Source organism: Ursus americanus, chromosome 16, assembly GCF_024610735.1.
Source record: "Ursus americanus isolate L20-20 chromosome 16, mUrsAme1.1.p, whole genome shotgun sequence".
In the NCBI taxonomy this organism is placed as follows: domain Eukaryota; kingdom Metazoa; phylum Chordata; class Mammalia; order Carnivora; family Ursidae; genus Ursus; species Ursus americanus.
In genome coordinates this window covers 2128177-2140225 of record NC_142142.1, presented here as the reverse complement: position 1 = coordinate 2140225, position 12049 = coordinate 2128177, and the positions used below count along the sequence as shown (strand labels likewise).

At 58.5% G+C, this 12049-nt stretch overlaps 1 protein-coding gene across 3 annotated transcripts in view; it reads right to left on the bottom strand.

The window, feature by feature from the left end:
* Positions 1–804: 804 nt before the first annotated feature.
* LMO1 (LIM domain only 1) overlaps positions 805–12049 on the bottom strand; it is a 40304-nt gene continuing 29059 nt past the window's right edge. For 2 of the 3 annotated variants that reach the window (XM_045783113.2, XM_045783111.2), the window contains 3 exons: positions 5242–5455; positions 2607–2732; positions 805–1151 (listed from right to left, as the gene is read on the bottom strand). In XM_045783113.2, coding sequence (XP_045639069.1) covers positions 1046–1151; positions 2607–2732; positions 5242–5455 — 446 coding nt within the window. In that variant the 3' untranslated portion in view covers positions 805–1045. The other variant, XM_087868057.1, reaches the window with a different exon arrangement.

The window sequence follows — 12049 nt, the reverse complement described above, 5'->3', positions numbered from 1 at the left end:
ATGAGTATGCCAGACGGATGTCTGACTGTGTGTCCACTGGACGGGCTGTCTCTGACTCTCCGCGGTCGTCGCCAGTGGTCGTGGTCTGAGGAAGAGAACTGGCCCATCCCAGGTCTCCCTGCGGGGTTCGTCCTCACTGTGCTGGGCTCCACTTGTTTTCCTGGCTTTCTCCCTCATCCTCAAGGGCAGGGACTGTGTCCGATCCATGATTCATCCGCATGTCTGGTGCTTGCAGCATGGGGCTGAGACAGAGTGGATTAAGGTTTGCTGAATGAATGAATGAATGCATGAATGAATGAAAGCCTCAGGCCTGCGTGGGCTGAATACAGGCCAACAGGATTGTTCTCGCTCACCCAGAAGAGCAGAAAGGTGGGCCCCAGGTCAGGCCCAAGCTGCAGGGAGGAGACAGCAAACGCTGTCCATCACCCTGAAAGGGAAGAGGGGTTTAAGAATGGTATTCCCATGGTAGAAGGAGCAGGATTCAGGGTCTTACTGTGGGGGGAGGTCAAGGCTGGGTTCCTGGCTGGTGGTCTCAGTGGAGGGAGGTCACACAGGAACCCAGGGAAGGGAGGGTTTCATCTTGCCTCTGTTTATCTTGGGGGCCAGGGTATATATTCTGCCAAGGGGAGGGGAGGACATCCCCGTTCCCACATCTGGCTGTGGGATACATGGGCTTATCCCCTTCCCTCCAGCTTCTACCCTCTAAAGCCCAGCTGGAGCCCCATGCCCTGCTCCACGCCCGGCTCTGGAGGGGCCCCAGGTCTGTGTCAGTCAGGTGATCAACGCACAGTAACCTCCCCGGAAACATTCATAAGTTTAATCCACGCCAGTAATAAAATCGCATTACATTTCTCATAAAATAAATGTTCCCATTTATATACAGAAGACAGACTGTACAGGCCCAGCCCGGCCCCAGGAGGGGTCACACACAGACGGGCGGCGAGGAAGGGCCGTCCCTCCCATCGAGGACGGACGAGTTCTAACCGGCAGGAGAATGGCCGGCCGGGCGGGCGGGCGGGCGGGCCTGGAGGCCAGGCGCCGGGTGTTACTGGACCTGGGACTCAAAGGTGCCGTTGAGCTGCCCCTCCTCGTAGTCCATCTGACACAAAATCATGTTGTTCTTCAGGAAGAATCTGTCTCCCACACAAAATCTGGAAAATCCAAGCAGGAGAGAGAGGCCATGGAGGGGTCCTAGTGGACGGTGGGGGCTCCAGACAGGCCCCAGCCCAGCCCAGGAGGTGGACCTGTGAGAACGGAGGTCCTGGAGAATTTGTTCCTTCAACTTTCCAGAAGGGATCCCCAAAGTCTCATAGCTAACCCGGTCAGTCACCCTCAGCCAGGCGCTATAGTCTGGGGTGTAGGACAGACAGACAGACGAGTCTGGGCCACAGTCAGGTCTTCCCTGGAGGGGTGGGGTTGGTGGGAAGGTGTAGGAATAACCCACCCCAGCCCCGGAGAGGGAGAAAGAAAGAGAAGGGCAAAGAAACAGAAAAAGACCGAGAGAGGAGAGAGACGGGGAGGTAGAAATGGGGAAGGAGGAAGGAGTAAAATGGTTGATTTTTCTATCCTTCTGTTCCTTTCTCCGACTTAGGAGGATGACTCAGTGAACCTCTTCCTTTGAACAGAATCTGTAGGCTTCCTGGAGCCTCCTTCCAAGAGGAGGTGACCCTGTGCCACCACCTTCCCTCCCACCCAAAGAAGGCCTTGCTTTGCTACCCCCTTCCAGTCCTTCTAAAGTATTGGAGGATTCAGCCCTTTCCCCAAAGATGCTCCCGGGGTGGCTAGGCCTTTAGCCAGACCCCAGGGTCATAGGCCCAGTCCCAGCAGATCCCGATCCAACCACCAGGTGGCACTGCAACTTCACGGAGCCCTCTTAATGGAGGTTCCGTCCAAGCCCCCAGCGATCCCCTTCGGTGTTCCCTGCAGGTCCCTCCGGACCTCATCCTCTGGGGACACTTGCGTGAGCTCCTTCCTGACAGGGGGGCTCCTGAGAAAAGGGCTCGTCCTCTACAGCTAGGTCCCCAGACAGGGCTGAGGGGTTCTGACTCCTTCGGTCCCCGGGGCCTCCCCACGGGGCTAGGACACTGTGTAGGGATCAGAAAGTGGCTGGGCTGGAACCAGAATCACAGGAGTGAGCAGCCGTTCCCAGAAGGGAATGGCCTTCCAGGCACAGGAACACCGTCTCACTAAAACGTACATACATGCACACACGTATGGCTGACAGGCAAGGGCCCAGGGTGTGTGTACAGACCCCTTGTACACGCGTTTTTAACTGTGTCTGCACTCATCCTCATCCGTCATGCACACACAGCACACACGTACCTGCCTCGTTCGTGCACACTGAGAAATGCACACGTGTGCACGACACAACATACACATGCAGTGAGCTCGTGCACGCGTGACCCAGCACAGTCGCACAAATCCGCACACGACAGCGCTGGAGGGCACGCACTCGGCTACAGGCTCAGGCATACACGGAGCACACGCACGTGCATGCTCAAGACAGTGTGCCACACGCGTGTACACGCAGATCCCGCCTGTGCACGTGCACCCCAGCGCGCAGCCTGGCAGGCACCCGCAGGGGTCGGCTACGGTGCGGCTCTCACCTCTGGTTGCAGAGCTGGCAGGCGAAGCAGTCGAGGTGATAGACGTTGTCCCGGGCCCGCATCACCATCTCGAAGGCTGGGATCAGCTTGCTACAGGCAGCGCAGTTTCCTGTGGTGCCGAACAGCCTGCCGAGGGAAGGGTGCGGAGGGCTCAGGGGCTGCCGCGACCCAGGGCCCCACGGGTCCCTCCTCCTGCGGGCTCAGCAGCTGGGCCTGGGCCGGGGGGAGGGGGGGCACACAGGGCAGCTTCGCGACTCTGCTAAGAGATCGGGCTTCAGAGAAATCAGCCCCGCCACCCCGGGAGGGGAGAGTGGGGGCTCAGGGGTTGGAGGACACTGCCCATCCCTGGGCTGGGCTGACAGGGCCCCCCTCCCAGGCTCCCACGGGGATCGGGCTACTGGAACCCAGGGCCACTGAAGAACACTGCCCTGGGCCACGAGCGAGGGCTGCAGTCACAGAAGCACGAACTCAGGGGCAGTCTGCCGGCCCTCAGGCTGGTCCGGGGTCTCTCTGAGCCTCGGGTATTTTCACTGTAAAACGGAGACCAGAGTGCATCCTTCGCAGGCTTGTGGTGGAAACTTCGGTAAACTCAGTCACAGACCCCTTCGTGCACGCCTCTACAGAGCGTGTTTGCCACACGCCGGGCACCGTTCTGAGGGCTGTACTAGGATCAACCCATTTAATTCTGACAACACCCCTATGGGGTGGTCTTTTTCTGTAACCAACTCACTGGGTGACTTGCCCAAATCCCTTTTTCCTTTTCCTGGATCTCAGTTGATCCTTTTCCAACAGAGGGTGCTGAACTAGGTGATCCTGCTCAAAGATGCTTCTAAAATAGGACTGATGCCCAGCGTTCCAAGGACATTTGACACGAGGCCTCTTGCACGCAGGCATTCCCTCCTCCTAGCTGCTGGCGGCAGAGCTCCCAGGATGGGGCGCTCACGTTCTCCCCATGCAGGCCGATCTCGGGCTGGGTGTGCCAACGGTCTGAGCCAGCCAGGCTCCTCCTTGCTTCTTTTCTGCACCCTGGCTGAGCAGGCCCCAAGTGAGGCAAGGGGGGATGAAAGGCGGGCGAGAGACCCTCTAATCCCTGATTTGTCCTGCTCAAGCCCAGGCGCCTGCTTGGCTCCATTATTCATCAGCCTCAGCTGCCTGGTGGCTCAGATTAAGGCAGACAAAGACTGGGCCACGACATCTGCCTGCCAAGGGGGGGGGGCTCACTGCCCCCAGTCCACTGCCTCCAGTGGCTGCAGAGGGGGCAGGCTGGGGACGGAGCGGCCCAAGGAAGCCCCACCCCCACCCCAGCCCACTGACCTACCTGGCCCCAAAGTCACTCCTTGGCCTCTGCCAGAGCCCAGAAAAATACACCTTCACGCTCCAGTAGCTGGCAGGGCTCAGAAGGCTTGCGGGTGCTTTGACTCTGCTGACAAGCCCACCGGCACTGTGCCCCCCGCCCCCTCCAGGTCCTAGGGACTCATCTGTCGGTGTGCCAACTCTCCCTAACCTGGGAGGTTCAGCCCCCAGGGGATGTCTGAAACCTTCCGACTTGGAGGGGAGTGTGGGGGCTCAGGGGTTGGAGGGACCTTCCAGGTCATCGAGGGAGCAGTCCCCAGAAATAGTCTTCCTTGGCCCCGCCTCCTGACCTCAGCCCCCTCCTCCGGCCCAGCAAGGAGCACTGAGTCACAGATCCTGGATTATTGCGCCACTTAAAAAACTTCCGGCTGAAGGCAGATGTTGAAAGAGAAGGTGCAGGCAGGTAAACCTTAGGCTCTTCCAGAAAGTAGGGGAGCCTCTGCTGATAACACTGCCCCCTACCACGGCCCAGACCTGAGCAGAGGGAGGCCCCCACGAAGCCCTTGCCCGACCTATTAATTAATGCAATGGGCCTTCCTTCCTCACAAGGCCCAGCCACCACCACCCAGCCAAATGTAGATGCTGGGTCTCAGCCAAGGCCCCCACTTTGCGGCTTCCTTCCAGCCTTGCTGATGTCATAAACGGCCTAAGGGAGGGTTAATTGGGGAAGACAGCCCCAGGGAATAGGATCCAGGCTGTGGGGGAGGGTGGGTTGGCGCTCCAAGGAATGCGAGCTGGAGAAGCTTTAGTTCATACTACTCACGGAAGGACAAACTGTGGCTTGGAGAAGGTCAGAAGCCAGAGGGTTCAGAGCTAGTTCAAACCCAGGGCTTTAAGCTCTGACATCAGTGGTCCTTCTCCCAGGGTCTGGCTACTTGACGGACGCCCCAGGCACCCACGTTGTCTAACGCCAGGAGACTTCACCAGGCAGGAGGGGCCCAGGGAAGTCAGAGCTTCCCCACCTGCTCCTGGAAGGCCTCTGCAGTGTCCCCTCCCAGATTCCAGGGACAGGCTGGGTCAGAAGGACCTGGCAAAAACGGGCAGAGCCAGGCTGGTGCCCTTGGGAAACTTCTCTCAGGTGCCCAATGGTTGCAAAGGCCGGATCAGGCCCTGTGCGGGGCACTGAGCTGAGCAGCTGACAGCGTGGCTCTGTCTTCGGGGCTCTGCGACGTCTGGGGGAGCAGGGCCGGGCCAGGATAGCCAGGGATGAGTACCAGGGCCTGGGTCTAGAGGCAGGGGCAGAGCGGTGCCGGCCCAGGAGGGGGGCCGGCGGGAGGCGCACCTCAGGTAGTCGCGCCGGCACAGGATGAGGTTGGCCTTGGTGTAGAGGGTGGAGCCCACCTCGCCCAGGCGGCAGTCACAGCACGCGCACTTGAGGCAGTCCTCGTGCCAGTACTTGTCCAGCGCCTTCAGCAGGTAGCGGTCCTTGATCTTGCGGTTGCAGCCCGCACAGCCCTTCTGCTTGCCTTTGGGCTGGACGGAGAGCATCGGCACACCTGTGGATGGACAGACAACACAGATGGACACGGGATGGACTCTGTGGCTCCGGGCCTCAGGGCCCATCCCACTGCTTCCCGCTGTTGCCCCCTCCGGGGTTGGGGTTCCTCCGCAGCTCCCCGCCTGGCCCCGGGGTCCTGTCCTTTGAGCTGCCTGACACAGTCTGTTCCCCCGGCCTGCGAAGGTCCCTCCAGAAGCTGTAGGCAGACTGTGGAGCCCCGCATCTGCTAGATGCACGGCACACACGGAGCCCCAAGGCCCAGCCCCCCTGAGCTGCCCCCCCCCCGCCCCGGCCACTGCCTCCTGCGCGGTCTGCTCGACGGGAGGCCTGAAACTGTCCTCATGCAGCCACCATCTGACTGGCTCCTCGGTGGCCCTACCAACTGAATCTCACCATGGGCTGGGGTCCACTGGAACACCCAGAGCGAGACCTCCTGACAGTTCGTGCCTTGGACCATTTTACCCTCAAAAGTCAGGCTACAGCCTCTTGGCTTACTCATGCAGAACTGTGGCGGCATCAGGAAGAAAGTGGGGCGCCCCATGACACTCCCAGTGGGGAGCAGGCACTCTGGGTCTCCTGGCAGGAGCGCCAGGGAGGCTGCGGGGCCGGTCTCCTTGGGGCTCTCCTCAGGAATGCTTCTAGCTAGATTCAAACTTCCTACCTGCCCTGGCCTGAGGGTGGGGTGGTTCTGAATCTCCGAATCCTTGCTCCTCCCACCAGGATAAGAGTCTCGGAGCCATGGGCCCCCTCCCAGGGCCCATGCATGCTTCCTAACATACAAGAAAAAATACAAAGGGCAGGAATTTCAGCATGCAGTTTACTGGAAGGAGAGGTGACCTCCCATCAGGCAAGTGTGTGTACACAGGCATAGCATGTGCCCCTCTAGCCCCCAGCCTTGGGGCCACACCGAGTGACCGCAGGGAGCAACAGTTGAGGAGGAGGTGGGGACAGAAGTCATCCTGAGTCTGGACTTCCTGTGTGGAACCCTGAGGCCTGAATGTGCTGAAGGCTGCCTGGGAAGAAATGCACGAAGTCTCAGAGTCCAGGCCCTGGGGGCAGCTGGGGGTGCCTGAGAACCCCTCATGAAGACAGTGGGGTGGGGATGTGCCCTCCCTGACCAAGGCTCGTGTGCATGGGGAGTCCTCTCTGGAGGGGACAGCCCACCCCTTCCTGCCTCCCTGGCTCTCCACCAAGCCCGTGAAGTCTGCCCTCCTCCTGACCCCATCCTCTCCAGGGGACCCCAGCGCTCTCTAGGGCTCTGGGTTCAGTTCCCACTCCCTGGTATCCCTCCTATCCCTGCCTCCTCCCACTGCCCTCAGCCCAGAGTCTGAGCGGCTTCCGTCCCTTTCCCTCTTCCTGACGTCTGACCTTTCCTCAGACTTCAGAAGGGAATCAGCCTCCAAGGGGCCTCAGTCTCAGAATCCACAGATGTCAGGTCAGAAGGGCCCTCAGAGCTCTTCCAGGAAAATGCTCCAAGGCAGGATGGGGAAACTGAGGCACAGAAGCTCTGAAGATAAGGTCTAGAGTAAGCCACTCATCATCCAGCTGGCTCCGGGGGTCATCCCCCTTCCCGTGCCTTGCTGCCTCTTCAGATCTCTCTTGGGGAGGGGACCCTCTAGGGCTCAGGAGCAGCAGGACAGGTGACGGCAGAGGCCCGGCAGCACAGGCCAGCAGTGGACTCTCCTCCTTCCTCCTTTCTCCAGTCCCCGCAGGGCCTGTTAGCTGGGATGCTTGCTGCCTAATTTCCTTAATGCAGCTCTAAAGGTTAATTGGTCTGAGAGAGATGAGGCTGAAGGTGACTATGTCCTCAGGCCTGCCTGTGTCTCCTCCGGCAGGGTGCAGTCTAGTCACAGAGCTCTAAGGAGGCCATGGAAGCCAGCTGGGGAGCGGGCATCCCTGAGAGCTAAGGGGGCTCTGAAGGGTTCCTTCCAAGGCCGGGCCTACAGGGAGGAACCAGGTGTGGGCAAACAGGGGAGTGGTCAGGAGAGCTGGATGTGAGTCTGTGGGTCCCAAGGTGGGACTATCGTCCCTGGGTGCCGTGGAGGGAGCACCCAGCCGGCACGGCTCCAGGTGCACACGCACAGCTTGGAAAACCTCAGGCCCGGCCTCTAGGATAGCCCCGCCAAGGCTGGTTTTCCCCTTGCGTACTGCGTACTGCGCACTGCGCGGGCCGCAGGCCTGAGCCCCCCATCCCCGCCCTCAGGGCTCTACCCTTGTGCTGTCACTAGCAGGAGGTGTGTGAGGAACTAGAATACCCACACGCCGGGGATGCACCCAGACCCACTAAGTTATACAACGAAGTGAGGAAGGGCCCCAGCGCTAGAAGTGTCTGTCCTGCTCCGTCTTCCGTCTGGTATGGCTTCTGGACAGGCTGGCCCTCTAAGCGCAGGCCCTGGCACGCCTAGCCACCAAGCCCTCGGAGCTGTGATCTGTAGCACTAGCTGGAAGGGCCTGGAACCTACAGGACCCAGGGAGGCCGTGAGGAGCGCAGGCACACACTAGCCCAGGTCCCCTGCATCCTGCCTGTGCCCGGGCTGGCTCTGGCACACAGCTGGGCTCGGGAAGGCCTGGGAACTCTGCTTCCTGGGCCCCGGAGAACTCTTAAGAAGCCACAAGGCTTCTGCCAGTGTCTGATGTCCACAGAGGCACAGACCTCGGGGGCCAGCGTGGCTAAGGGGCTCCCGGAGCATACGGGGACCTCAGGTTTTCTCTGTCTGGAAAGGCTGAGGTCCTGGGAGAAGTCTGACTCACCCCTCCCTTCTTTACTGAGCACCCACGCTGTGTCTGCTCTCTCACTGGGCCCATTCAGGAGACCTGAAAACACTCCTGGAAAGGCAAGGTTTAAACGGGGCATCTCTGGTCTCCTGTTCCCCAGATGGAGTAAGACGATCCTCAGAGGGTCAGGGCTCGCCCTCCCCGCCCTGCCTCCCCAGCCCCCACCCAGCCCGGCAGTCAGCCCCGCAGACACCTCTTCCCTCCCTCCCTCCCCTGCCTGGCTCTGGGAGCTGAGCCTCGGGCCGTGCACTTTCCATTAAGGAGATAGCATCCCTTTGCTGAAGTCCATTTGGGATCCATTTTAGTGTTATCTAAAAATCAAATCTACATGGTAATCCTTTTAATGTACTCCTGACTTTAGAAAAAAAACAGCTTTGCACTCCTTCAGGAAAGGTTTTAAAGCATTACCCAGTAATTACTACTCACCCATGAAAACACTGATACTTTACAACGGACGGTGTTTGAGCCTGCCGCACGCGTGGGCACACGCTCAGACACACATGGGACCCAGCAAAATAAACCGGTTCACGTAGCCTGTGTGTTCCCCCTCAAACTCGGTGTGGGGGGAGATGCCATTCGAGGGGAGAGAGGGCAAACCCCTAGCCCGCCTCTATGCCGGGCAGGCTGATGGGAGAAGCAGGCAGCCTCCCAGTCTGACTCATCTGGCTGCCAGACACTTGCTCTCAGCTCTGTAATCTGGGGAAAAGCCAGACAGTCCCAGTGACCAGGAGGGACTGCCAGAGGTCATTCAGCTCTTCCTGCTCCCACCCTCCAGCCAGGAGAGAAGCCCTCGTCTTCACTTGGACCCCACCCCCACCCCCCACCACAGGGGGTCTGCCAGGCCAGACTCAAGTCCTCAGCAATCCCTGCCCAGCTATCTCAGGCCAAGCTGCCCCCTATATCGGGCATGTGAACTTCCCCAAACTGCCAAGCCCACCGGCTCCCAGTCCCCCTGATGCCTCCCTCTGGCTTAGACAGCAGGCTGAGCCCAGCTGGGAAGCACTTCCGTTGTCTCCCAAAATCTCCTCCAAAGCCAGTCCTCCACCATAGAATGCCCACCTCACCCAGCCCCGGGTCACTCCAAGCTATGCCCTGCGCCACTGTGGCCACCACTGGCACCTCCAGCTGGCATCTGAGGGCCCCTCCCACATGCCAGCTTGTCCCGCTTGGCCCTGCGGGATCTGGTCCCTGCAGAATCCTGGAATAATTATCCCTCTCCGTCCTGCAAGTGGACCTGGTCTGCTTCCATCCCAGCACCTTCCCTCCACCACAGCTCCAGGAAGAAATGGCCTGTCCTACCCATCCCCCTCTCCACCCAAACTCAGAGTCAGCAGTGGGGGTGAGGCGCAGGGCATAGAGCTTGAACGGACAGAGCCTGCTTTCCAGCCTGAGCGCTGTCCCAAGGAGCTGGAGGACCTGGAGCAAATCCCTCATCTTTCCGACTTGCTTCTGTGAAACGGGAGCCAAAAACGTCTTTTTCCACACAGATGACGGTAAGGACAGAACAAGGTCATGCATAGGAAGCCACAGCAGTCTGGCTTCCAGGGCGGACGGACGGACCCAGGAACTGGGGAATATTATTAATATGCATCCTGGGATGCCTTCCCCCTGTTCTGACCCTTGTTCCCTTTTTGCTTTAACTTTTTATCTTGACACAATTTCAAACCTTCAGAGAAGTTGCAAAATAGAAAGAATTCCTGTACACCTTTTGCCTAGATTCCCTAAATAGGACCATTTTACCATATTTGCTTTATCCTCTGTACATCCACCTATAATTTTTTTCCTGACTCACTTGCGAGTTGGGTTCAGACATGAAGGCTTATGCTTCGAAACACTTTGCTGTGCATTTCCTAAAAGCAAGGGCATTCTCTCACAGAGCCACAGTACAACTAACAAAACCAGGAAACTAGCACCGAGCTAACACTCTTAGATAATGCTATTGTAATTGGTCAGATCTGACCGATTCCCCCAATCATATCTTGTATGGCAAAAGAACATTCTGGATCGTGCGTTGCGTTCACTTGTCAAGTTTAGTCTACTTAAATCTGGAAGAACTCCTAAGCCTCTCTTTGTGTTTCAAGATACTAGCATTTTCGAAGAATACAGGCCGTTTAGAGGGTATCCTTCAATTTGTGTTTGTGACACCTTTGACGGTGTGACTTTAATTCCTCTGTGCTTCAGCTTCCTTTGTTGTAAAACGAGTATGAAAACAGTGCACATCTCACAGGGTTGCCATGAGGAATAAGGGGTACATGTACGTGAAGTGCTTAGGACTGACGCGGGGCCCGGCAGTCAAAAGTCAGCTCTGAGTAGTGTCGCCCCACCCGGCATTAGTCGCAGCTCCATCTCAGGTCCCTCAAATGGTGACGATCACTTACGTTGAAGCAAATACATGCATTTGAATGTGCCGCCCTGGTGAAAGTCACATAGGCACCGGCGAGGGTCCAGCGTTACCCAAAGGACAGTCCCGCGGTCGCAGCAGACATGCGTAGAAGGAAACAGCCCCGCCCGTCTGACGGGCAAGCAGGTGAGAAGGCATCACTGTGGCAGCTCACGGCAGGCTCCTCGGGGGCCACCGGCAGGTGTCACCTTGGCATTTCTCGCCATGTCTGTATGTGTCTCAGTAGTGCTTCAAAACCTGTCTCCACACACCACAGCACGGCCACCCAGGGCAGTTCTGGGGCTCCCCTGCCTCGCCAGGGGCACGCCTTCTCCTGGTGCCTCTGGAAGGGAAGCTGAGCTCGCCCGGGGCTAAGGGCAACTTGCCGGGAGACAAGGCTGACTGTGCTAGCGGGGCTCAGGTTCTCAGCGCTTGGCTCACAGCCGCCTCGTGAGATAGCTACCATTGTTATTCCCATTTTACGCATGGGACAACTGAGACCCAAGGAAGGTTCCGACCTGTCAGGGGTCACACCGTTAGTACGGGACAGAGCTGGGATTTGAATCCTGGCAGTCTGCCTTCGGGGCCCAAGCACTGGCTTCACCTGCCCTGCTGTCAGGCTGCGTGCTGTGGACCTCTGAGGTGCTCGCGGACCCAGAAGGGAGGCGTTACATGTCTGCAAGTATGCACAGCAGCACACGGATACTTGTGTGTGGACACGTGATCACACGCATGTACGCTGGCTCCACGAGAGGTGGGGCTGTGTTGATTCTCCCCACAGTGGTTTTATTCCACAGCCCAGCAACGCTGGCATCCAGCAGGTGCTCGGTATGTTCTGCGGAAACACACATGCATGCATCCGAGCACACGCATGATGGGCGTGCTCACGTATCCCACACACCCACGCACAAGCAGTCACGGGCACCTGTACTGCCTTTTACAAAACCTTTCCAAAAAGTAGATTGTAGCTCAAAATCGAGCTCTCGTTTGAGCAAAACCCACGAGTAAGAGGCCTGGTACCCTGTTCTCAAGGGCACCTTCCCAAGGAAATGGAGGAGCGAGAGCCCCTGGGTTTTACCCGCAGAGGAGCCATGGGAGCGCTGGTGATTCTCCAGAAAGGCAGTCCCGCACTTGGCACGCACCCTCTCGCCAGCTACCGGGGGAGTGGGGGTGGGGTGGGGTCTGCGGTCTTTGGGAATCTGGGTCACGGTCAACCTGCAAGGTGCTTGTGTGCCCACCTGGGCCCGGACCCGGGCCTAGAACGGTAGAGTAGGGTCCCAAACAGAGCCAGCCAGCGGCCCCCCCACGGCATCAATCCTGTTTAATAAGGAAATTTGAAAGTGTAATCTAATTCTGCTAGAATCTCCTTAAATCTCGTTTTCTCAGAAGTAACTTCATTTCGCACGGACACATCCAGCCTTGTGAGAAGGCCTCCAT